Source organism: Cervus canadensis, chromosome 2 (genome assembly GCF_019320065.1).
Source record: "Cervus canadensis isolate Bull #8, Minnesota chromosome 2, ASM1932006v1, whole genome shotgun sequence".
NCBI lineage: Eukaryota > Metazoa > Chordata > Mammalia > Artiodactyla > Cervidae > Cervus > Cervus canadensis.
Genome location: NC_057387.1, coordinates 571,304 through 596,445, shown reverse-complemented (window position 1 = coordinate 596,445; position 25,142 = coordinate 571,304). Strand labels below are relative to the sequence as shown.

Sequence of the window (25,142 nt, the reverse complement as noted above, 5' to 3'; positions counted from 1 at the left end):
GGTAACTTGTAGTGTTTGTCCGTTTCATTTTTTGTATAGAAGTATTTGTTTCTATACCTTTGGGAACATTTACCAATAAAGCCATGTGATCCTGGAGTTTTCTTTGTAAGATGTTTATAACTACGTATTTAATTCTTAAAATGGATATTTGGTTATTCAGGCTGTATCTTTATGCTTTAATAGGCTCAGTACTTTACCCATTTTAAGGAACCTGTCTCTCGCCTATGTTGCTGAATTTGTGGGTGTTAGTTGTTCACAATGCTCACTACACTTTTTTTTTTTTTAATATTTTTATTTATTTGCTGTGCTGTGCTTATTCTCTCTGTTGTGCCTGACGCTTTGCGACCTCATGGACTGTAGCTCGCCAGGCTCTTCTGTCCATAGGGATTCTCCAGGCAAGAATATGGAGTGCTCTCCTCCAGGGGAATCTTCCCAATCCAGGAATTGAACCCAGATCTCCCGCTTTGCAGGCAGATTCTTTACCAGCTGAGCTACCAGGGAAGCACAGTCTGTGCTGGGTCTTAATTGTAGCATGTGCGACCTAGCTCACTACTAAGGATTGGACCTGGGCCCCTGTGTTGGGAGTAGGGAGTGTTAGCCATTAGACACCAGGAAAAGCCCTCTTATCCTTTTGACATCTGTAGAATCTATAGTGATACCACCTCTAACATTTTTGATATTTATAGTTTGTATTCCCTCTCTTTTTATTTTTCTTGTCAGCCTGATAGATTCAGTTGCTTTTAATGATCATCTCTAAGAACCAACTTTGGTTTCCATGATTTTCTCTACTTTCCTGTTTTCTTTTTCTGTTTTTGATATCTGCTTTTTCCTTTCTTCTCTGTTTACTGTGGTGGGTTTCATTGTTCTCTTTCTTCTAGTTTCTTAAAGTAGAGGCTGAAGTGACTGATTTGAGACCTTTATCCTTTCCAATAGAGGCAATTAGTAAAACAAAATTTCCACTGAGTAGTTCTTTGTTGTTTTTTAGTTGCTGGGTAGTTTCTTTGTTGTTTTTTAGTTGCTCAGTAGTATCTGACTCTTCCACGACCCCATGAACTGTAGCCCACCAGGCTCCTCTGTCCATGGCATTTTCCAGGCAAGGTTACTGCAGTGGGTTGCCATTCCCTCCTCCAGGGGATCTTCCCCACCCAGGGATCCATCAAACCTGCGTCTCCTGCATTGCAGGCAGTTTCTTTACTGCTGAGCCACTGGGGAAATCTGAGTATTTCCTTAGGTTTTCCTAATTTTGATATACTGAACTTTCATTTCTCTTGTATTAAATGTATTTTCTAATTTCCATTGTGATTTCTTTCTTGATTCATTGTTTATTGAGAAGTGTGTCATTTAGTTTCCAAATACTTGGAAATATTTGAACATTTGAGTTATTTTTCCCCTTTGGGTTATTGCAGTTGAAGGTGTTTTAATCATTTGTTTAACTGTCTTTGTATGGACTGATTCTGATGTTTAATTTATAGTTAAATATGTACTTTATATGATGTGACTCTTTTAATTAAATTTTTAAATTTTTAAAATTTATTTATTTTTTTGAATCTTTTTAATTTTAATCAGTTTGATTTTACATCCCAGAATATAGTCTATTGGTAAATTTATCTTATGCATTTAAAAAATGTTTATTTTTTTGTTTGTGGAATGTTCCATAAGTATCAATTATGTCAAAGTGGCTGATAACCATGTTCAGTTCTTCTATGTAGTTATTGCTTTTCTGATCACTTGTTCTATCAGTTATTGAAAGGTGAATGTTGAAATCTAATATTTTCGTATTGTTGATTTCTCCTCTCAGTCCTTAATTTTTGCTTCATATATTTTGAAGATCTGTTTTTAAGTACCTAAACATTCAGGATTTTAATGTTTCTGTTCATGGATTGACTCATTTATAATTGTAAAATGACTCTCTTTATTCCCATTATACTCTTTGCTTTGAAATTTGCTGTTTATATAGCAAATCTGGGACTTCCTGGTGGCTTGGATGGTAAAGAATCTGCCTGCAATGCAGGAGACTTGGGCTTGCCTCCAGGGTTGGGAAGATCGCATGGTGAAGGGATTGGCTACCCACTCTAGTATTCTTGCCGGGAGAATTCCATGGACAAAGGAGCCTGGCGTGCTATTCTCCATCGTATCACAGAGTTGGACGCGACTGAGTGACAAGCACACATAGGACGCACGCAGCAGATCTAGCTTTCTCATCTTTGCAGTTATTGCGGTATTTCTTTCCTCTATCCTTTTACTTCTAGTCTACCTATCTGTGGTTTTATATTTCATTCTTATAATCAAGTTATAGTTTTTTTTTAATCCAGTCTAGCAATGTCTGCTTTTTAATTGGGCTGTTTAATCATTTACAGTTCATATAATTGATATAGAAGTTGCTGAATTTAAATTTTGTGTCTTGGTTTTTGTTTTTTCTCTTTTTCTGTTCCATCAATTTTCCTGTCTTCTTCTAGAAGAACTGAGTATTTTTGTGATTCTACTTTATCTCCTTTGTTGATATATTAGCTGTGACTCTTTGTTGTTGTTTTAGTGTATGCTTTAGGAATTACACATCATAGACTTTATCACAGTGTACCATCAAGTAATATTGTACCACTTCAAATATGGTATAAGAATCTTACAACACTCTGCTTCCATTTTTCCTCTCCTAGAAATTCGTTTTTTTTTTTAACCTTTTATTCTTACATATTTTATGAACTCTTTAATATATTGTTAATATTCTTCCTTTAATAGTTAATTATCTTTAAAATTATTTTAAACAAAAAATGTTATATTTACTTACATATTTATTATTTCCAATCTTTTATTCCTTTGTATAGATCCAGAATACTACCGGTATTATTTTCTTTTTACCTGAAGAATTTTAAAAAATACAGTTATATTGTGCGGTCTATTAATGCAGGGGTTTTACAGAAAATTACCCTGTCACAGGATAGTGTACAGTATATATTTTAGGCTTTGGGAGCCATGTAATCTATCACAGCTACTCAAATATGTCATTGTGTCAGGAAAACAGACGGATAATTTGTAAATGACTTGATATGGCTGAGTTGTATATAAACTCTTATAAAAATAGTGGTTGATAGGTAAGAGGTGTCCTTTGCTAACTTCTATGTTATTGAATAATCTTTCAGCTTTTTTATTTTTGAAAAAGTCTATTTTATTTTTGTTTTAAAAAGATATTTCTGTGGATATAGAATTCTAGTTTGACAGTTTTTTTCTTTTGCTGCTTTAAAGATGTTACTCCACTCGTTTCTGGCAAGAAATTTTCTTACTTTTAGTCACTGGTTTTATATAACTTGAAAATAATGTGTTTATTGTTCTTGCTTTAGTATTTTATTTTAAGAATAAATCAAAATTTCTGTTCCTATTGTCTTTCTGGTTATTTGGGTTCTTTCAAGTATTTGATATGAATCGTGCTGCCTTGAACATTGTAGTACACATCTTTAGGTGACTTTATGCAGACATTTATTTGTAGTGGAATTGCTGGGCCATAGTTGTTCTGTATCCTCAGTGACATTTGATATTATCAAATCCCTTTCGTTTTGGTCATTCCAGTGATGTCTAGTGATACTTACTTAGGATTATAATTTGTATTTAATCCTAATAAATACCTAATTAATACAAATATAATTTTTTTCCTTGAAGACCAGTTAATCCGCATACCTTTTTGTGTATACAAAGTTTTAGAACATGGGAGCCTACTTTCCGTTGTTTATGGATGCATAAAAGTCTCTGTGGGATTGCTAAACACCCAGTTTTGGTAGTTTCTGTTTCCTGGGACAGAGAAGGGTGGGGGAATATGTTGGATAGGAGGGTACACAGAGCCTCAATTTACAGCCTATTGCTAAACCAGAAATAGATACAGGAATTTCTAAAATGTTTCGTTTCTTTAAAAAATTTAATTTTTTGTAAAATATGCATAATGTAACATTTGCCATTCCTACCATTTTTAACTGTACACTTCATGACAATTTAGTACTTTTATTGGTTATAGAACCATTACCATCACTCAGAAATTTTTTGAGAGGTCGGTTTGAGTGCTTGATTTAGCACTACCGGGTTTTATAAAGATTGTCAGAGAAGAAAATTTTATCCTTTGTTTCTAAAGCAAGTGTAAATTCATATCCAGAAAACATAAAAATTTGACTATTTAAAGTTTGAACAGGCTTCCAAGGGTAAGATTTTTCTTGTCATGTTGTAAGGCGTTTATAATTTTAAAGAATTTTGTATCTGGAGGTACATTGATTTCAAATGAAAGTAAATGAATCACACTAATTCAGCAGTTATGTTTTGCATACATCTATATGTATAGCACTATTTTGCATTATGGTATGGGTAAGTCATAAATAATTCCAATAAATGGTTCTTAGTTGCTTTTGCCTTCATCATTTTATGATATAGCAGTAATATTTTTTAAAGCCATCTGTTTAAATGTTCACTAACATTACCTGTACAATTACCTTTCCATCTTCAGATTATGACTGTACCTAATGACCCGTATACCTTTCTGTCTTGTGGTGAAGATGGAACTGTTAGGTGGTTTGATACACGCATCAAAACTAGCTGTACAAAAGAAGATTGCAAAGACGTAAGAATCAAGTTTTTATATAAATAATGAAAAAAATTAAGATTAAAGTTGGACAGTAAGTTATCTCTGGATTATGAGCTTATCAGTAAATTTAACATTTTTTTATTTTTAAAATCTTTAATAAATATGTATTTTAATTATAAAATAATTAAAATTATTTTATAAATTTTAATTTTTTATTAAAAATTTTCTTAATTAGAATGTTGGTAGTGAAGTTAAGGAAGGTATATTAAACCAGGCAATTCAAACACATTTATGAAGATTTATATAATTGTTCAGTATATACCATGGCATTGTAAAAACTTGAAGTATTTAATTTATGTATGGAGGCAGCTTTGGCTTTACCAGTAGCACTGATAAAAGCATATAGTAATTTGATGTCTTCTCTTTATTTTTACCCTGTCCTGTAATCCAATATTTATTTATATATCTTTTGTTTTAGACAGTTAGGTTCCAATTTATCAACATGTTCATTGTTGATTTAGCTCATTTCTCTAAACATAGAGCTTCACTGTCAATTTTGTATTTTGGGGGGGGAGTTGAATAAGAAGGGGGAGTTGAATAAGAAGTGGATTTTTTAGAGTGTGGGCCATGTCAGAAGCTGAGAGTGGCCTTAGTTTTATATTTTTTAAAATGGTATTTTAAACTTGAAAAACACCTGTGAAATCAGTCAGTCTAAGGCCCCAGACTACTAACCCTAAATGTTACTCAGAGACAGTAGCTTTTGTCTCGGATCATTTTGGAGTTGTAAATGAAATAAGAAAATACTGCCAACCTATGGCTGAGATGTATGGCAGAAACCAATCCAATACTGTGGAGATTTTTAAAGTACTCTAAATACATTTTTATTGACAGTTACAAAAAAAAAAAATATTATTAGTAACCAGGTTGTTACTACACTCAGTTGTGTCTGACTCTTTGTGACCCTATGGACTGTAGCACACCCTCCAGGATCCTCTGTCCATGGGATTTTCCAGGCAGGAATCCTGGAGTGGGTTGCCATAATCAGGTTGAGTGTTCACTAATGAAACTAGTTATTGTTGTTAACATGCCTTAGGAGAAGAGATTATTTTATACTTCAAAACAGAGAAGAAAAAGAAAAAATAGAAATAAAAATTTTTTATCAGTTTTTGTGTTGTATATATGTGTATACACATACAACTAGGAGTATTGAACTGAAGGCAGAAATAAGTTTGAAATAGTCGGTTGTTTATGAGGGGCATTTAGTATACCTGTTTTTTGTTAAATAATAAGCCCTAAAATTTGTTAAGTCAGATTCTTTTAAGCAGTATTGTACAGTGTAGTTGGAGTTAATTTTGCTTTTATAATCAGAAACTTTGTTGTAAAACTAAAGAATAAATAAAACTAATAAGGGCTTCCCTGGTGGCTCAGTGGTAAAGAATCCACCTGACAATATGTGGAAATGTGAGTTCAATCCCTGGGTCAGGGAGATCCCCTGGAGGAGGAAATGTTAACTCATTCCCGTATTCTTGCCTGGGAAGTCCCATGAACAGAGGAGCCTGGTGGGCTACAGTCCATGGGATTGCAAAAGAGTCAGACACTGCTTAGTGACTAAAACAGCAACAGTAAAATATTGTTGTATTTTTCCTCAATAATACTTCTGAAGTCTTTATATGTAAAAGTGAATAGATACAGTATAAAAAAAAGCAGGTAAGTAGGGTAATTCTTAAGTACTAACAATTTAGAATGATGAATGGAATTTGATGAATATGTTCTTTGTAATAGGAATAAAGTTCTGAGGTCAATAATTAAATACATAAAACAGCATAACTGTAACTTAAAAACTTGACTTTTCTGAGAGGAGTGAGGGATTAGCCTGTAGACAAAAGAGTATATTAACAGAATACCTTAAGACTGTATCTTTGGGATGATAGCCCTTACATTTTCTAATGCTTGTGTAGAGAGAAGTAGTGACATTATCATAAAGCCTGTCTTTGACATAGTTTGTATATATGTGTGTACATACTTGGTTTTGAACTGGTGAGGAGGATGGTTTTATAAGGTCATGATATTTTAAAATCAGGTCATGATACTTTTGTTATATTTTAATAACTAATTAAAATTAAGATATCATGAGTACCATATAAATAATCAATATACTTATCATAGACAGAGGTGGATTATACCTCCATCTTTACTGTCCAGTGGACCAATAATAGCAGGCATTTTTAATAATATTAATGTAATGACATATTACATAGGAAATATTTGCATTTTCTAGTATTTCTAATTATAATGTTCATTTTATTCTTGAATATGGGAATATTTTGGAAGCATGTTGTTTTTTCTGCTTCATTTGTCATACTGGCTGAATTAGGATTTCTGAGACAGATTTTCTTCTAATTGAAGGTAAAATGTTTTAAGTAGATTATTATCTGTTGTAAAACTTATGTAACTAATATTCTTCTATCTCTTGTAGGATATTTTAATTAACTGCCGACGTGCTGCCACATCTGTAGCTATTTGTCCACCAATACCATATTATCTTGCTGTTGGTTGTTCTGATAGCTCAGTACGTATATATGATCGGCGAATGCTGGGCACAAGAGCTACAGGTAAGAAGACATATATTAGAGAAAATATGAGACTGTATCAATTCAAAGGATACATCTTTATGACCTGTTATGATTTTAAAATTTCTTTAGTTTGACATAAAATTCAATATATAGAACTTACTTAAATACTATGGATTATTATAAAAAATAGCATTTCACCAAGTTTTTATGACCCCATCAAGGTAATGCTTTTGCAGTTTATCACTTTAGAATGTTGTAGCACTTCATGTATTAGTTTCCTGGAGCTGTCATAACAAATTATTATAAATTCAGTTCAGTTCAGTTACTCAGTCATGTCCGACTCTTTGCGACGCCATGAGCCGCAGCACGCCAGGCCTCCCTGTCCGTCACCAACTCCCAGAGTCTACCCAAACCCATGTCCATCGAGTGAGTGATGCCATCCAACCATCTCATCCTCTGTCGTCCCCTTCTCCTCCTGCCTTCAATCTTTCCCAGCATCAGGATCTTTTCAAATGAGTCAGCTCTTCGCATCAGGTGGCCAAAGTATTGGAGTTTCAGCTTCAGCATCAGTCCTTCCAATGAACACCCAGGACTGATCTCCTTTAGGATGGACTGTTTGGATCTGCTTGCAGGCCAAGGGACTCTCAAGAGTCTCCAACACCATAGTTCAAAAGCATTAATTCTTTGGCACTCAGCTTTCTTTATAGTACAACTACAACACTCACATCCATACATGACCACTGGAAAAACCGTAGCCTTGACTAGACGAACCTTGTTGGCAAAGTAATGTCTCTGCTTTTTCATATGCTGTCTAGGTTGGTTATAACTTTTCTTCCAAGGAGTAAGAGTCTTTTAATTTCATGGCTGCAGTCACCATCTGCAGTGATTTTGGAGCCCAGAAAAATAAAGTCAGCCACTGTTTCCACTGTTTCCCCGTCTATTTGCCATGAAGTGATGGGACCAGATGCCATGATCTTAGTTTTCTGAATGTTGAGCTTTAAACCAACTTTTTCACTCTCCCTTTTCACTTTCATCAAGAGGCTCTTTAGTTCTTCTTCACTTTCTGCCATAAGGGTGGTGTCATCTGCATATCTGAGGTTATTGATATTTCTCCCAGCAATCTTGATTCCAGCCTGTGCTTCTTCCAGCCCAGCTATTCTCATGATGTACTCTGCATATAAGTTAAATAAACAGGGTGACAGTGTACAGCCTTGATGTACTCCTTTTCCTATTTGGAATCAGTCTGTTGTTCCATGTCTAGTTCTAACTGTTGCTTCCTGACCTGCATATAGGTTTCTCAAGAGGCAGATCAGGTGGTCTGGTATGCCCATCTCTTTCAGAATTTTCCACAGTTTATTGTGATCCACACAGTCAAAGGCTTTGTCTTAGTCATTAAAGCAGAAATAGATTTTTTTTTGGAACTCTCTTTCTTTTTTGATGATCCAGCGGATGTTGGCAATTTGATCTCTGGTTCCTCTTCCTTTGTTAAAACCAGCTTGAGCGTCTGGAGGTTCAAGTTTCATGTACTGTTGAAGCCTGGCTTGGAGAATTTTGAGCATTACTTTACTGGCGTGTGAGATGAGTGCAATTGTGCGGTAGTTTGAGCATTCTTTGACATTGCCTTTCTCTGGGATTGGAATGAAAGCTGACCTTTTCCAGTCCTGTGGCCCCCGCAGAATTTTCCAAATTTGTTGGCGTATTGAGTCCAGCACTTTCACAACATCATCTTTCAGGATTTGAAATGGCTCAACTGGAATTGCTGGGTGACTTATAATAACAAATTTATTCTCTCATATATCTGGAGGCTTAATGTCTGAAATCAAGGTGTTGCAGAGTGGTTTTCTGTTGGAGGCTGTCTGGAAGAATCTTTGCCTGCTTTTTTCTTATATTCTGGAGGCTGCTGACACTCTTTAGCATCCCTTAGCTTTTAAATGTATCAGTCGAATTTCTGCTTCCATCTTGACGTGCCACTCTCCTGTGTGTATCTCTGTCTACATTTCCCCCTCATAAGGACACTAGTTAAGTTGTATTCCACTATGACCTCATCTTGATAATTATTGCATCTACAAAGACCTTATTTCTAAACAAGGTCGCATTCTGTGGTTCTTGGTATACATACGTTTTCAGGGGACACGCTTCAGCCCACAACATTTGGCTCTCCTGGTTTTTGTTTGCCGTCTTTTCAATCAGTAGTAAGCGTGGTGGGGAGAAAAGTTTAGGAAAGAACAGTGACTTGGGTGTGTATTAATGTATGTCATATGTTCATGCCTACTTCAGAGCCTAGCTTGTTATTGTTCAGTTGCTAAGTCGAGTCCAACTCTTTGTGACCCCGTGGGTTGCAGCACACCAGGCTTCTCTGCCCTCCACTGTCTCCTGGCATTCGCGCAAACTCTTGTCCATCGAGTCGGTAATGCTATCTAATCATCTCATGTAGCCTAGCTAAAGTACTGTAAATGGTGCTGCAGTACTGAATTTGAATTTGCATTAAACTCTTTATTTGTTCCTCCTTTGCTTTGAGATCAAACCACTTCTGAAATATTCACTTCAAAGCCAACTTCTGTTAGGAAGGTCAAAATTTTCTGCCAAGGAATGTCAAGATTTCCTCTTTTTCACACATACACACCCTATATATACATAAAGATTTATAAATAAAAATAAAAGTGGACTTGATCATAAATTAACAGTGTTTATCTCAATGTCAGTTTACGTCCAGTGAAAGTGGACATACAATATTGAAATGGGAAAACCAGAGGGCATCTTTTTTCATTTTTTGCACTATGATTGAGAAGTCTTATCTATTTGAATAGACATATTTAATGGGAATGGTAGTGACATAATATGAAACTGTAGGCCCAACTATCATTTCTCAGTGGATGAGACATGATTGCTCTTTTGGGCAAGGCAAAACCTCAGAGTGCAAGATAATGCAGCTTTGTGTAAATTTAGCATTTCTGGGCCTGCAAAGCACCAAGTGCCAACTGTACCTCTTCCTGTCATATTGCATTATATTGATGGCCGTCAAAATTAATTAAAATTAAAGTGATATTCCCACTCTTATAAGAGGAGAATTTCACAGCAATATAAAATCTTTTAATGATATAAAGTAAAAGATAAATCTTATTAAAAAGATACTATACTGTTTTATCTAGTATATTAGTAAATGTCAACTTTCTGATTTACCTTATTAAAATTATATTATCTTAATTTGGAGAATTTTAAGAGATGATTTAGTATGACTCTAATCCTCTAATCATAGATCATTTTAAATGATTAAATAGCTAATATTTTGGGAAAAAACCACATTGACTTAATCTGGAATTCTAGAAAATCATGAATTCTTTTTGGAAGATAATATAACCTTTATGCTGTTTTCTTTTTCATTTTGTTACAAAATCTGACTGTTGATAACAGAGTCTTTTCCAGAAATAGAATATGATCGCTTGGATTTACTTTGCTACATTAAATACATATCTTATAATTCAGATGAGTTTTTAAAGTGTTTTTCTTGAAAAACATTATAAATTTTAAACAATTTCTTTTTCCTTATTAGGGAATTATGCAGGCCGAGGAACTACTGGAATGGTTGCTCGTTTTATCCCTTCCCATCTTAATAATAAGTCTTGCAGGGTGACATCTCTGTGTTACAGTGAAGATGGTCAAGAGATTCTTGTTAGTTACTCTTCAGACTATATATATCTTTTTGACCCGAAAGATGATACAGCACGAGAACTTAAAACTCCTTCTGCAGAAGAGAGAAGAGAAGAGGTAAATTTCCTCAAAACTATGTTCTTTTATTCGATTCAGAAAATATTAACTCAGTAACTCTTGGGGCATTAATTCAGTAACTACTAAATTTGAAGCCTTAAGGGCTTCAAAAAATAGTTTGTTTTCACGACATTTACAGTCTGTGGAGCAAAGACATGAAACATGCATGAAAGAATGGGAGTAATAAATTAGGAAAAGGTACCAGATGAAAGTATTGTATAATATTTTAAAGAGTAAATGTCTAATAGCAAAATGTTTCTCCATGTTTATGAATGTATAGCAGCACCAAGAAAGAATAACAGTTCCGATAGTTGCAGAAAAGGTAATTAAAATAATAAAAAAAAAATGTGATGTATAAGCTTCCAAGAGACTTAATGTTTATATTCATGCAAAAATATTTACTATTCACATGTGGATAGCCCTCCTTCCTCTCTTCAGATTCTGTCTTGTTCACAATTATGAGCGAGTGGCATGTATTATTATCTGTAGGTACATTTTATAAAATACACATGAGTGAGTGAGAAAAGGTAAGTTAAAATGTGTCTACATTCACACACAACACAACACATATACAGAATCAGGAGAAGAGGAGCTTGCTGTCTACATATGAATAGTAAATGGTAATAGGTGAAACTCCTGTTGGTACATGTATATAAACATTTTGTGCCTTGGAAGTTGATACATTACATTTTATATACATATACATATGTATATGTATCTGTATACATACCTATATCTAGCAGGCTCTGGGAGTTGGTGATGGACAGGGAAGCCTGGCGTGCTGCAGTCCATGGGGTTGCAAAGAGTTGGACACAAATGAATGACTGAACTGAACTGAACTGGTATCTATAGATACCCTTTTCTTCATCAGTTTCTAGATACAGATATATTATGTTTTGAAAGATAGGTGAAAGAATTACTGTTCCTAAAATGACTTTAAAATAGTCAGTCATTTTCTTATGAAAAGCAGACACCAGAAATAATATGTCATTGACAGTATACAGCAGTAGAATAATGTTTGCCTCTTAAGCTTCTTTCGCCTTGTATTTTTCACTTTGGGTTTTTTTGGTGTTTTTTTTTTACATGTCCTGTGTTTAACCACTCTATTCTTTGGATTGTTAATGTCTTTTGAAGTAAACCATTGCTTTTTATTAATTATCAGTGACTGTTAAGTATTGGTTCACCTCTTACTAATAAATACATTTTAAAGGTACTAAAGAACGACAATGATTTTGTAATTCCTAAATTATTTTGTAATTTCCTAGAGATGGAAAACTAAATCCATTTCTTATATTTGCAGGTTGACAGGGCTATAAAACAAAAAATCAAGATTACTTGTGGCACAGTATTTAACTGAATTAAGAAATGTATGAAGAGTATGTTGCTAATGAAAGCTATTTTTGAGATTATTGGTCTGATTGAAAATGTGAAATCTGTTCTGTTGTTACTATGTAATTTCCTCTTGAAAGACTGAACTTCAGTAATGTTACAGTCAAACTGTGTGAATGTTGTTACATAATGAAAGAGTTGGAAATGCAGAAACATTTTAAGCGAGCCAACTAGATTTTATGCCATAGAAAACTTAAGCAAAGGATGTTTATATAATCAGAGTGAATGAGGCTGAGTCATGAGCAGTTGTTTTTTTTAACATGTTTTTCTCAATGTTCTTTCTTGAATTAACTAAATTAAGAAAAATAATTCTGGAAATGGATTAAAAGTATAAAAATTATGCTTATTGTAATAAATGAAACAATTTACAGGTCTGTCTAGGAAAAGAAATTAATAAACTGTCTTCCTCTTAATATAACCATCTTTTCTTTTCAGTGTTTTATGTTAAATTCTTTGTAGTAATGTTCAGACAAGCTCTTCTCAGCTCACCAAATAATTATTTGATATCTACTGTATGATAGTACAGTAAACTTGAGAAATCTACTGAACTTGAGAAAATCAAGGCTGACTGTTACACAGATATGACCTGTCATTCAGCAGTTTGCAAATAAATAGATAAAAGAGTAAGATTTATAAACAAATTGTGAAAGTTAAAATAACAATTATATGTAAGAATTAATGTTCCATATAAGTAGACCAAAGACAGAATAATTGTATTTAATTTGGAGCATAAGAAACGAGCAGGTTTTTAAAGTATGAATAAAAGTTAAATATATGCTTTTTTTCTTGTGTTTTCATATTTTTATATTTTCTTAATTTGTAGGGGTCTCTTTTCCATATTATTTCCTTTGAGTGAGTGAAAGTTGCTCAGTCGTGTCGTGTCCAACTCTTTGCAACCCCATGGACTGACTATACAGTCCATGGAATTCTCCAGGCCAGAATACTATAGTGGGTAGCCTTTTCCTTCTGCAGGATTATTTCCTATATCCTCTAATAATTTCTCTTTTGCTCCTGTTCCCTTTTTTTGGCCATGTTGCACAGCATGTGGGGTCTCAGTTCCCCACCAGGGACTGAATCCTGGCTCTCACAGTGAAAGCATGGGGTCCTAGCCACTGGACCACCAGGGAGTTCATGTTCCCCTTCTTTATTTACCGCATTCTTTTGTCTTATTCAAATTTTTTCCCACTTCTCCTTTTATTTTGGTATTCCTGTTTTCTTTTTATGCCTTTTCTTTCTTCTTTTCTTTTTCTCATATCTTTTTGACGTTTTTTCCCCCACCTACCTAGCACATTATTGGGTTGCTTTGTTGAATCCCATCTCTCATTTTCTCCTGGTCCTCATGATTTATCCCTAAAAGTTTTACACATGTCCTCAGCTTTTCGAAAGTTTGCTTCTGTATCACTTTGCTTTTACTGAAGACCTGCATCAGTACCTGATTTCACTGACTGAAAATTCCAAAGAGGATTTTCACTTTTACAGAAAAGAAAGGTGAAAAGTGAAAATAGCACCTAGTGACTGTTTGCAGTGCGCACCCTGAGCAGCAAGTGCTACCACCACACTCCTTCCCGGGGAACTACACTTGGCATCTCAGTGTCAAGCTGCCCTGGCTTTGAATTGTGTTTATATCTCAGCATTAAGCTCTGTAGTATTGAATTGTGTCTGTAAACATCTGTGCCTTATCTTGATTTATTTTGTGCATCAGTTAGCAAGATGTGTCTTAATGTAATTGCTTCTTTGTGTTACTCCACTTTGACTTACGAAGGGTTTCATGGGAGCATTCTGCTTTCAGATAGCAGGGGAAACCTGTATCTAAAATGTGTTAGTATTACTTCCATTTTACCACTAACACTGATCCAAGGCATCAGCACCTCTCCTGGATTATTATGATAGCTTTCTTACTAGGTCCCTGCTTTCATACCACCCTCTCCAATCCTTTAGTTACACAGTAGCCAAAGTAATCTTTTAAAACATAAGTCAAATCATGCCACTGTTCTGATTCACACTCCAAAATGGCCCACCACCTCACTCAAAACTGAGGTCCATATAGTGGATCTTATGTTACCTGGTTCTTGTCACTTCTATGGCTCTCTCCTTTGTTTGCTCTCCTCTAGCCACATCTAGTTACTTATTGACTCAGGCAGGCTAAGTGTGCTTCTGCCTTACAGTTTTTGCATTTACTTTGCCTGAAGTGACCTCCCCCAGATTATCTGGATTTCTTCTTCCTTTACCTCTTACAGTGCTTTGCACTTGTTTTTTTCTCCATTAGACCCTAACATACCACGTTATTTAGAATTGTATCTCTTGATTCTCTGGTACTACCTCTCCCTTTTCCACTTGATTTTATTCTGTAACACTTACAACTTTCTCTGTATATTTTACTTGTTTAATTTCACGTATTTTGTAAACTCTGTGACACTGAGAATTTTTGTATGTTTTGTCTGTTGATCTTTCCCTGATACCAAGTGTAGTGGCTGACACATTAAAGGTGCTGAAAAATTTTTTATGGAATGACTGACTGAATATCATTTTTAGGATTTTTTATGGAATGACTGTACCATTTTCAGGATTCTTGACTAGATTATTTTGCATATCTCAAAAAATCAAACTTGGGACTGTTTTTAACTTGAAGATCTTGTTCCAAGAATACTTGCTGAGATTATAACATCAGTTCTTTGCCTGTACAATATAAAAATTTCTCTCTTGTAACCATGGAACAGAGCTCTAGTTTGTTATTCTAAGTACAATTTATATACAGGTGAGGTTCTCTCTGGAAATGATTATATGTCTGACATTTAAAACAGCTACCACACCAGGCATCTTCTAATTATTCCTTTTCACACTTGTGACTTCCTCTGCAGGTTTTGTTATTCTCAGTTGCTTTTAACCATACTTATATATAATATGGACTATTTTAGAGGAGTTTCTGTTTCCTTTGCTGAGGATGGAAAGTCCCCCATTCCCCACCCCTTCCCCCCCACCTCACTGCCCCCGCCCCCCGTCCCGCCCCCATTCTCCTTGTTGCTCAGTATAGTTTCCAGGAGAAAATAGAAAATTTACCACTAAGCTATCACTAAATTTCTATCAAAACTTGCTAAATTGTGAGGAGGAAAAAGTGAATGTTATGTTAAAATATAAGGGAGTGACCCACAACATTGGAGAAAATATTTGCAAATCATACATCTGGTTTATGATTTAGAATCTAGTATCCAGAATATGTTATATAAAGAATACTTGCTACTCAACGGTGAAAAGATAAATATCTTAATTTAAAAAATTGATAAAGGATTTGAATAGACATTTCTCCAGAAAAGGTATACAAATGGCCATTAAGCACATATGGAGATGTTCGCCATCACTGATCAAAGCCACAGTGAGGCACCACTTCATAGGTTGACTAAAAAAACCAGTGACAAGTGTAAGTGTTCATGAAAATGTGGAGAAATCAGAGCTCTCATACGTTACTGGTAGGAGTATGAAATAGTACAGGTGCCTTGGAAAACAGCTTGGCAATTCCTCAAAATTTAAACATGGAAGCTATCATATTATTTAGCAATTTCATGCTAGGTTATATACCCAAGAAAATTGAAAACATGTCCGCATAAAAACTTGCATGTATGTTCATAGCAGCATTAGTTACAATAGCCAAAAAGTGGAAAGAGCTGTTTTCATCAGCTGGTGAATGAATAAACAAAATGTGGTATATTTAAAAAGTGGAATGTTATTGAGCCATAAAAATAGCGATGAAATACTGATACATGCTACAGTGTGGATGCACCTTGAAAAATACTATGCTAAGTGGAAGAAGTAATACATAATGGCCACATATTATATTATTACACTTACATGATGTGTCCAGAATAAGCATATCCATAGAGACAGAGTAGATGAGTGGTTATCAGGAGGAGAGTTGAGGGGCAAATGGGGAGTGATGAAAATAATCTAGATTAGTGAGATACAAGTAGCTGCATAGCTTTTGTGAATATATACCACTGATTTGTCTGCTTTAAAAGGATAAATATTTTTAAAAGTGTAAATATTATGGTATGTGAATTATACATCAATAAAAAGATGTTAAAAATGTGAAAGTTAAAGGGAGTGATTAAGAGTGTCAGATACCATATGTATCAAATAGAAGAATCTCTAAAAGGTGCCATTCAAATTGGAAATGGATTTTTGATCATTTTATCATTGATCAGTGAACTTAGCAATTGATCATTCACTGGTGATATGGGTGAGAATTCAATGGAAAAATGAGTTGACTTCAGTGAATTGAGTGAAGAGTGGTAGATAAAAATAGAATGAATACAGACTTTTTAAAAGAAGCTTGACAGTAAAGCTTCAGAAAGCATGTGAAAAGAATGTAGCTGAATAGAAATAGGAAATTGCAGTGTTTTACCTATTAAAAATGATAAGAACCTTTAGTATATTGTGAGGAAGAATCAAGAAAGAAGAGAGGAATGTAGGTATAGAAATAGAATAATTATTCAAGGAATGAAATAAAAAGCACAAATAGAGATTAGGCTTAAACACAACAAATGATCCATCTGCTAAGAAAGACTGGAAGAAATTAAGAAGTAGATAAGTTTATAGAATGAAGTTGAGGAGCTTGCTATCGTTTCTATAGAACTGACTTTATTTTTTCTGAAGTAGTAGGAAGAGTTAGTAGCTGAGAATGAGAACGAGGTAGAGTAAAGACACTGAGGTGAGTAATGCAGGTTGGAATAGATGCTGGGGGAGAACCAGAGAGCAAATGGTCAGTAATAGTAAAATAGTGGGTACTCCTATTGCCAACTAGGTGTGTAGCTACTTTACCTATACTATATTTATCATTCATAATAGAAAGCTTAGGCTTAATGTAGTTAGATAACTTTTCTCTTGTCAGTTGAAAAATGATGGGATTTGATATCACATTTACATGACTTTAAAGTTGCATTCAGTCTTTAGGTTGAAGATACTAAGTATAGACTGTCAACATCAATGGATATTTATGGCTGTCTTTCATATTTTGGTTTTTCGTTGTTGTTTAGTCGCTAAGTCATGTCCAACTCTTTTTTAACCCCTTGGACTGTAGCCTGCCAGGCTCCTCTGTCCATGGGATTTCTGAGGCAAAAATACTGAAATGGGTTGCCATTTTCTTCTCCATGGGACCTTTTCAATCCAGGGATTGAACCCATGTCTTATGGGTTGGCAGGTGGATTATTTACCACCGAGCCACCAGGTAAGCCCCATATTTTGATTTAGCATCTCAATAAAGAAAGTTAAAAAAAAAATGGAAAGACTCTATTAGACATACGGTGTGCTTTAAGAATTTAGCAAACGAGTTTTCTTCTCATCTTTTAGTTACGACAGCCTCCAGTTAAACGTTTGAGACTTCGTGGTGATTGGTCAGATACTGGACCCCGAGCAAGGCCTGAGAGTGAACGAGAAAGAGATGGTAACTATATTTGGTCAACTTTTAAAAAATTAATATTTTAGCTTGTTTCCATTTTTTTGCTTTATAAGTGATATTGTAACAAACATCTTTGTACATATATCTTTGTACATGTACTTGTGCAAGTGTGTCTTAGGATGAATTCCTAAAAGTGGAATGTGTGGGTCACTGGATAATTGGATTTTAATATTGATAGTTATCAAATTACCCTCTGAAGAGTATATACTATTTTGCATTCCCACTGAAAGTCTAAGAATACATTTTTTGCCACAGAAAGATTGGGTATTATCAAACTTTATAATTTTTGCCTTTGTATTTGATATAGAGAGAATTGAAAACTCCCAATTTCCAATCTGAGAGTTTTATAAGAGCACATAAAAAAATTTTTTTTTCCCTCCTATCAGATGCCTTTGGTAAGCATAAGAAACTACTATTTGGGAGTGTTAAGGTGCACATGTAAAATAGAAGTAATGTTTGTGATTTTATATAATAAATGGGTCTATAGCCAAAGTCTTATTCTAATGATTTCTGAAGGCTTTTAAGATCAAAAGCATATTTTCCAATATATTAGTGTTTGTATTATTTGACATCATATTTTAAAATATAAGGCTATATTATATAAAGGTAATAAAGCATAGAATAAATTCTATCATAGAAAATACAAAAATAGTTTTTATTTTAAATTATATGATTGTAGAATAGAATTATCACAGTTTCAATTTGATGGGATAGTTAATTTGATAATGCCCTTAAGACTACTCAAATATTTGAAGGAAGAAAAGGGGGGAGGAAAAAGATAAAACATTTTCTGGTTTCATTTAATTTCAACTATATGTAATTTGCAGTAAATGATGATGAAAATAAATTCAGTTTAAGGAAATTTAAGTGAGAGGGCAAACCTTCAGTTTAGGGAAATTTAAGAGAGAGGTCATGCTATGTTTTCAGTCTGTTCAACTTAAAATTCATGAGCTCTTCCTATCTGTGTACTCTTAGACCTAAAGATGTGGGTTGGGGTAAGGGTAGGAGTGTGGAAGTACCTCAGGATTGGCAGAGATGTAGGAGGAGCTCAAAATACAGACAGAGAGTGATTCATATATACATTTACTATAAAATGTGATGACAGCCCTAGTAGATTTACATATGTATTCATATAATTTATTTAAGCAATTTGATTTTTTAAAATTGCTTTCACTTTAAAGGCCTTCAAATATAGATTTTTACATTAATGAAAAATCCTGACTTATTACTAAGTTCACTGATAAGACCTGTTTTGTTATCATAGGAGAGCAAAGTCCCAATGTGTCATTGATGCAGAGAATGTCTGACATGTTATCAAGGTGGTTTGAAGAAGCAAGTGAAGTTGCACAAAGCAACAGAGGACGAGGAAGATCTCGATCAAGAGGTAATTTTCATTATTAATTAAAGCTACCAGAAGGCTTGCAAAGACTATTTTTTGAAGTCAGTTTTATTTATATTATTTAGTGTATACCATATTTTATATCCTTAGTGATCATAAAGTTCTTACTGTATTATGTGGAACAGTAGAGGACAAAGGGTGTTGGGTATTATTTGTTCCTTTAGTTAGCCCTCATTGTTTGCTTTTCTCAAGAAAAGTAACAGAATCTGATACTCTGCCTTGTAAGTCCATTTGTATGTACTTGGAGAGTGGATGTAGATTAAACTCTGTGGATAAGTAAGTTTTATATAATTGAATAGTTTCTTCTTTTGGTTATTTATATACAATGGTTATTGATTGCTATTTCAGGTATTAGCTGACCTGTTTTCATATTTTGGTTCACTACTTTCTAGCTTTATGATCTTGGCAAGTTACCTATCTCTGTCAAAAATCATGAATATGAAAGCTAATTCCTAAATGCTTTAAGTCCAAAAATGAAAATTTCTATTGAATTTATTTTATAAATAGTTCTTGTTAAATTCTGCATATATAAACTTAAAAAAATTTCTTAGACTATGGATTTGCTTAAGGGTTATCACATTTGTGCTTAAATTTAAACTAAGATATATTTAAATCAAGATAATTAAAGGAAAAAAATTTATATTCTATAGTAGCATCTTTTAAGACATGAACTTGATTAATTCATTCTGTATCTTTCTTTTAATAATATAGATTTGAAGCAAAATCAGGAAAGCTTTTAATGTTTATTGAGTATTCTTAATTATTCTGTTGCAGATAGCACAAGACCTGCCGCAACACATAGCAGATATCCAAGCCTTTTAAAATCATGATTTCATCATGTTAGTTTAGTGGTTAAAGCACTACTGCTAATGAAATGGCAATTGGGAACTTAATCCCATTCGGACCTAATTGTAGCTTTACTCTTGTTAATAAAATTTTTTATTAAATATTTTCCCAAGGATATTATTATGTTACAGAGTGGAAATATATTAATATAAGTCCCTTATCCTTTTGTTGTTGTTCAGTCACCAAATGGTGTCCAACTCTTTGTGACCCTGTGGACTGCCGCATGCCAGGTTTCCCTGTCCATCTATTAAGTCAGAATTATCATCTTCAAACTTAAGGAACAAGACATTGTTTACAGGCATCTTGCAAGCTGTTATTTAGCTTTGTCTAAGTCAAGCTACGATGTTGAGCATTTTGCTTAGAAGGTTGATTATTGTAACAGGAATGTGCCATAGGTAGGTTTTTTACCCCTGTTAATTAGCATGTTTGGTTAAGGTACCAAACCACCAGTGGGTGCTTTTGATATCCTGAAATTATCTATTTCTCTATGTATGTGTGTGCACATATATTTCTTGAACATATCTCTTTAGAGGAGTTAGTTTTGGAAAGCATTTAGTATTTCAGTTTGTATTACAATGTGTTTTTTGAAGGTGGAACGAATCAGTCAGATGTTTCAACTCTTCCTACGGTCCCATCAAGTACTGATTTGGAAGTGGGTGAAACTGCAATGGAAGTAGATACTCCAGATGAACAGTTTCTTCAGCCTTCTACATCCTCTACTGTGTCAACTCAGGGTCATTTGGCATCATCTTCTACAGAAAGCCCTCATTCTACTTCTTTGCTGTCTTCTCCAGACAGCGAACAAAGGCAGTCTGTTGAGGCGTCTGGACACCATACACATCATCAGTCTGGTGAGGATGTTATTCTTTAAATAGGCTGTGATTCATCTGATGATTTTTGATAATGAAAACATTTTAATGGGTTATTTTGAAAGGAACTGAATTACATCAACTTATTCTTGCTGAAAAAAAGGATCAAAATTACTTGTAATACATGAATATGTAACTTAAAAACAGAATTCAAGTGTGCCTCACTTGCATGAATTTTATCACATAGCAGGAAACTTCAGTTTACCCAAGACAATTCTTTATAAAATGTAAGTATCAGAAGATAGTGTTTAGACATAGTTTAATGTATTGACTTAATGATTATTTTTATAGGCCATTATAGACCATTATGGAACAAAATTTCTTTCTAGGCGTTAATGAAAATATAGCCCTGATTATTATTAGTTACTTTGTATTTATTTATTTTTTAATTATTTTTCTTCAAATCATGAAATACTTTCAATACGTTCTTTATGGTGAATTTTATATGGTCTTTTGTTATATGTATATGCAATTTACCAAAAGAATTATTTCTCCTTTGTTTACATGAAAAAAATTTTAACAGATCTTGGTCTTCTTGGTATTTGATGTTAATGAAAAAAAATCAACTTCTCAATTCTACTAAAATTGTATTTTCTTTTCAGTATTCTTCATGTTCACACACCCCTCCTCCATGGAATGTACTACTGTTTACATCAGTAATTTAGCATATATGTCTGTAGTTTACTTGGCATTTTAAATAACTAATAAGATGTTCATTCGTATTTTTCTTTGGGATTTTTAAGGAAGTATTTTACTCATATATAATTAAAAATGTTAGCAACTAAAGATACAGCTGGGAGGCCTAAGCTAAAACCTATAAAAAAAATTCCTAACAGCTTTCCTAACTGCCACGTTGGTACTTTATTCTTACTTCTCTGAAATCTGATACCAGATCACCAAATATGAGGTGTTTTAAATTAAGCACTTTTATCAGTATATCCCAGTTTTGGTCATTTATTTTCAATTTCTATGAGAGTAGAAGCCAGAGTCAGTTACATGACAGTTAAATAATAGATGTGTATAATTTATCTATAACAATGAGCTAAAGATGAGCTATAAAATTAGGTTTTCCACATTCTCATCGATACAGCATTTCAAGTTTTGGGGAAGTAACATATTTTGGAGGGTTTGGGAAGCTGGGACAAAATCAGCTCAAAGTTTGCTTTCCAAAACAAGTAAAATTGGTAAAAATAAGAGTTTTTGAAGTGATAACATTCTTGGGAATACTCTTAAAGAGTCTGATCAATTGTAAGTTTGATCACAGCTTAGCGAAGATTGTCTATCTCATTTTTATGCTCCATGGAGTCTTACCTGATTCCAGTTGTTTCTTAAACACATTTCTGAGTATACTACCTTGTAGGGAATTTCATTTTTCCATTTTGTCATAGCTTCTTAACACATTCTAGTACTGCATTTCAGATTATTAAATCCTTTTTAATATTTGATGTAAGTATTAGATATTGCAGTCATTGAATCATTGAAGGAAAAAAAAACATTTTTGTGATGATCCTCTGACATTGAACATTACTTAGCACTTTTGTCTATAAATTTTTCATAGATAAGAAAGACTTTTAACTGGTAGGTTATGGAAAGAATTTCGTCTGACTAAACTATGGAAAAATGGGGATATTTCCATGTTACTAAGATAGTATTGCTACTGAGGAAAATGATTTGATGTTAGATGTAACATCTAAAGATTATGTCACTGATTGTTTTGACAATAGGCTTTAGCATTTTAACAATAAGGACTTAATGCTCTTTATGTTGTGTTTTGTTTTTCAATCTTTATTCAGTTCTAAGTCTAGATGGGTTTTTGAGTAGTAGGAATTGCCTATATTGGTGGGAGTGTCATCTCAGAACCATGATTTCTGTTATTGTCTTGCATAGAAATAGAGAAAATGAAAACATATGCTTCTTGCTTTTCCTGTGAATATCTCTCTATTGTAAATGTTTGTATTTTTCATTTATGTCCCTCCCTTTTCTTCTGTCACTTTTGCCGGGGTGAAGGAGAGGCACAATGGGAATGTGAAGACTTGCTGGGCAGCACTCCATCTCATTGAACCGGATTATTTGCTTTCTCTTAGCCTGTAACTGAGTCACTGAATGTTAGTGAGGAAATTTATGACCACAGATTTCACTGGGTGCTCCGCACTGTGTGTTAGAACAGTCTTTTAACACAATTGCTCTCCAACTGTCAGTTTCACACCTTATGTCTCTCAGACTTTTAGCACTACACTTTGTCCTCATCCTGCTCCCTAGCTGATAACCTTCTTTCATTCATAGTAGGGGGAAGAAAGCATTCACTTTCCTACTTTTGAATCTCTCAACTTTCCAGCATCTGTACTCACATTGTCCAAGACAGAAGTGGTCACATTGTGGGAAGAAGTGTATCTGCTCCTAACAGAAGCTAACCAGTGCAGTTTCCATCTCTTCCCATCTTTTCCAGGAGTTTGCTCCTTGTCCTGCATCTTTATTATTACCTTTTCTACTGAATTTTTCTTTTCCGCCTCAAACATGCTCTATTATTATCTTGTCTTAAAAAAAATCTCTTAATCGTCCCACATCCCCCTCCAGACCCATGTCTTTGCTCCTTTTATAATCAGAGTCTTCATGAGAGTAGCTGACATATACTGTCTCCTTTTTCTCACCATGTTCCACTTACTTACCGACCAACCCTAATCTGCCTTTTAACTTCCTTTTTCACTGAAACTTTTTGTCAGAGTCACTACTGACTTCCGTTTTGCCCCAAAAGTATACTTCTTTCTTTTAACCCAGTTATATTTAGCATAGTCTGTCACTTCTTTCTTGAAGCACTTTTCTTTTTTGGCATCTGTGATACCACTTTTGCCTACTTAACTCTTATTAGCATCTCTGGTTTTCAGTAACCATTGTTGATAGTTCTCATTCTATAATTACTTGTCAATATTTTAGTAGAACCCCATAGCCTGTGCTGTCTTCTCTACATGGACTCTGTCCCTCATAAAATTGTATCAATTCCTGGAGCATTTAATATCTCCAAATGTATACTGACAATCTGATCTTCTACCCTGAGTTACTTACTCCTGTGTCCAACTGCTTATTTAACACTTTGTTTTGATTATCTTTGCTGTGAATAGATATCCAGTAATTTATTGTTTTTGGTCTAAAATGTCCAGCTATAATTTATCTTCCTACCCTTCCTATCTCACTAATCTCTTTCATCTTGATCATTTCATATCTTAGTAAATTATAATTACTGCTTATTTTCTTATTTTAACAGACTATGGGTTACTGATCTGATTCCTTGCTTTCCTTCATGTCCCTCACCCAATTCATCATCTATTTTCTCTGTATCTAAGATACCCTTTACTTCTTTTCATCTTACTGGATTGGCCAAAAAGTTCTTTCAAGTTTTTTGCACAAGATGTCATGGAAAAACCCAAATGAACTTTTTGGCCAACCCAGTACTCTTATTCCCTTATACTTTATTCTCCATGCAGCAGCCAAAATGAGTATTTTAAAATATTAAATCAGATTTTGGAACTTTGCCATCTAAAACTCCTCAAAGACTTTTGAACTGAATCTTTATGGCTGGTGCCTTGTCTACCTTTCTAGGCTCATTTCGTACCATACTCTGTCTTCCTAATGATCATCACACGTAGCTGTACTGATTCAGTTCAGTTCCTTGAATATGGTAGGCTTTCTTTTGCCTCTTTCTTTTGGATTCTGAGTCTTTGTAACAAACTTACTGATCTCTGTACTTGAGAAGCTCTTCCCTTGGTTCTCCCTATTTTTTTGGTTCTCAGCTCAAATGTCACCCAAGGGAGGTCTTTCATAACTCTCATAGCTAGGTTCATCTTCCTTTCCTTCCTGCCCCAGAATTTTATTGTCTTGTATAGCCCTATTGTAATTATTTTATTTTTTATTGATTTGTTTATGACTATTTTCTCATTAAAATATGCTCTCATAAAGACAGAGATTTTATCTATCATAAGTTTCTTAAAGATACTGTTAAGTCCTTTAAGCTGGTATAACCTATGTAATGTATATTTAGCTATTTGATAGTCTTTATAGTTTCAGTTCCATTTCATTCATTCTGGATGTTTCCAGTAGGCTCCACAAATTTGATGATATGTAGGGAAGATGCTGTGAATAGATATCTGGTAACTTATTGTTTTTGGATTCATTATTTGCCCTTGACTTTCCAGACAACATAAGACTGGATACTTTTTTCTTACTTTGTTCCAGAAATACTTTATGGTAACTTATGGAAATACTCCTAAAAAATCATTTTGATACATGATGAAATCAGGAC

At 34.1% G+C, this 25,142-nt stretch overlaps 1 protein-coding gene across 14 annotated transcripts in view; it reads left to right on the top strand.

Moving 5' to 3' along the window:
* Window positions 1–25,142, top strand: part of DCAF6 (DDB1 and CUL4 associated factor 6) — a 179,441-nt gene that overhangs the window by 78,497 nt on the left and 75,802 nt on the right. For all 14 annotated transcript variants that reach the window (XM_043449957.1, XM_043449940.1, XM_043449924.1 and 11 more), the window contains 6 exons: window positions 4,481–4,594; window positions 7,035–7,170; window positions 10,682–10,896; window positions 17,626–17,719; window positions 18,999–19,118; window positions 20,570–20,830. In XM_043449957.1, coding sequence (XP_043305892.1) covers window positions 4,481–4,594; window positions 7,035–7,170; window positions 10,682–10,896; window positions 17,626–17,719; window positions 18,999–19,118; window positions 20,570–20,830 — 940 coding nt within the window. The remainder of the gene's footprint in view (window positions 1–4,480; window positions 4,595–7,034; window positions 7,171–10,681; window positions 10,897–17,625; window positions 17,720–18,998; window positions 19,119–20,569; window positions 20,831–25,142) is intronic.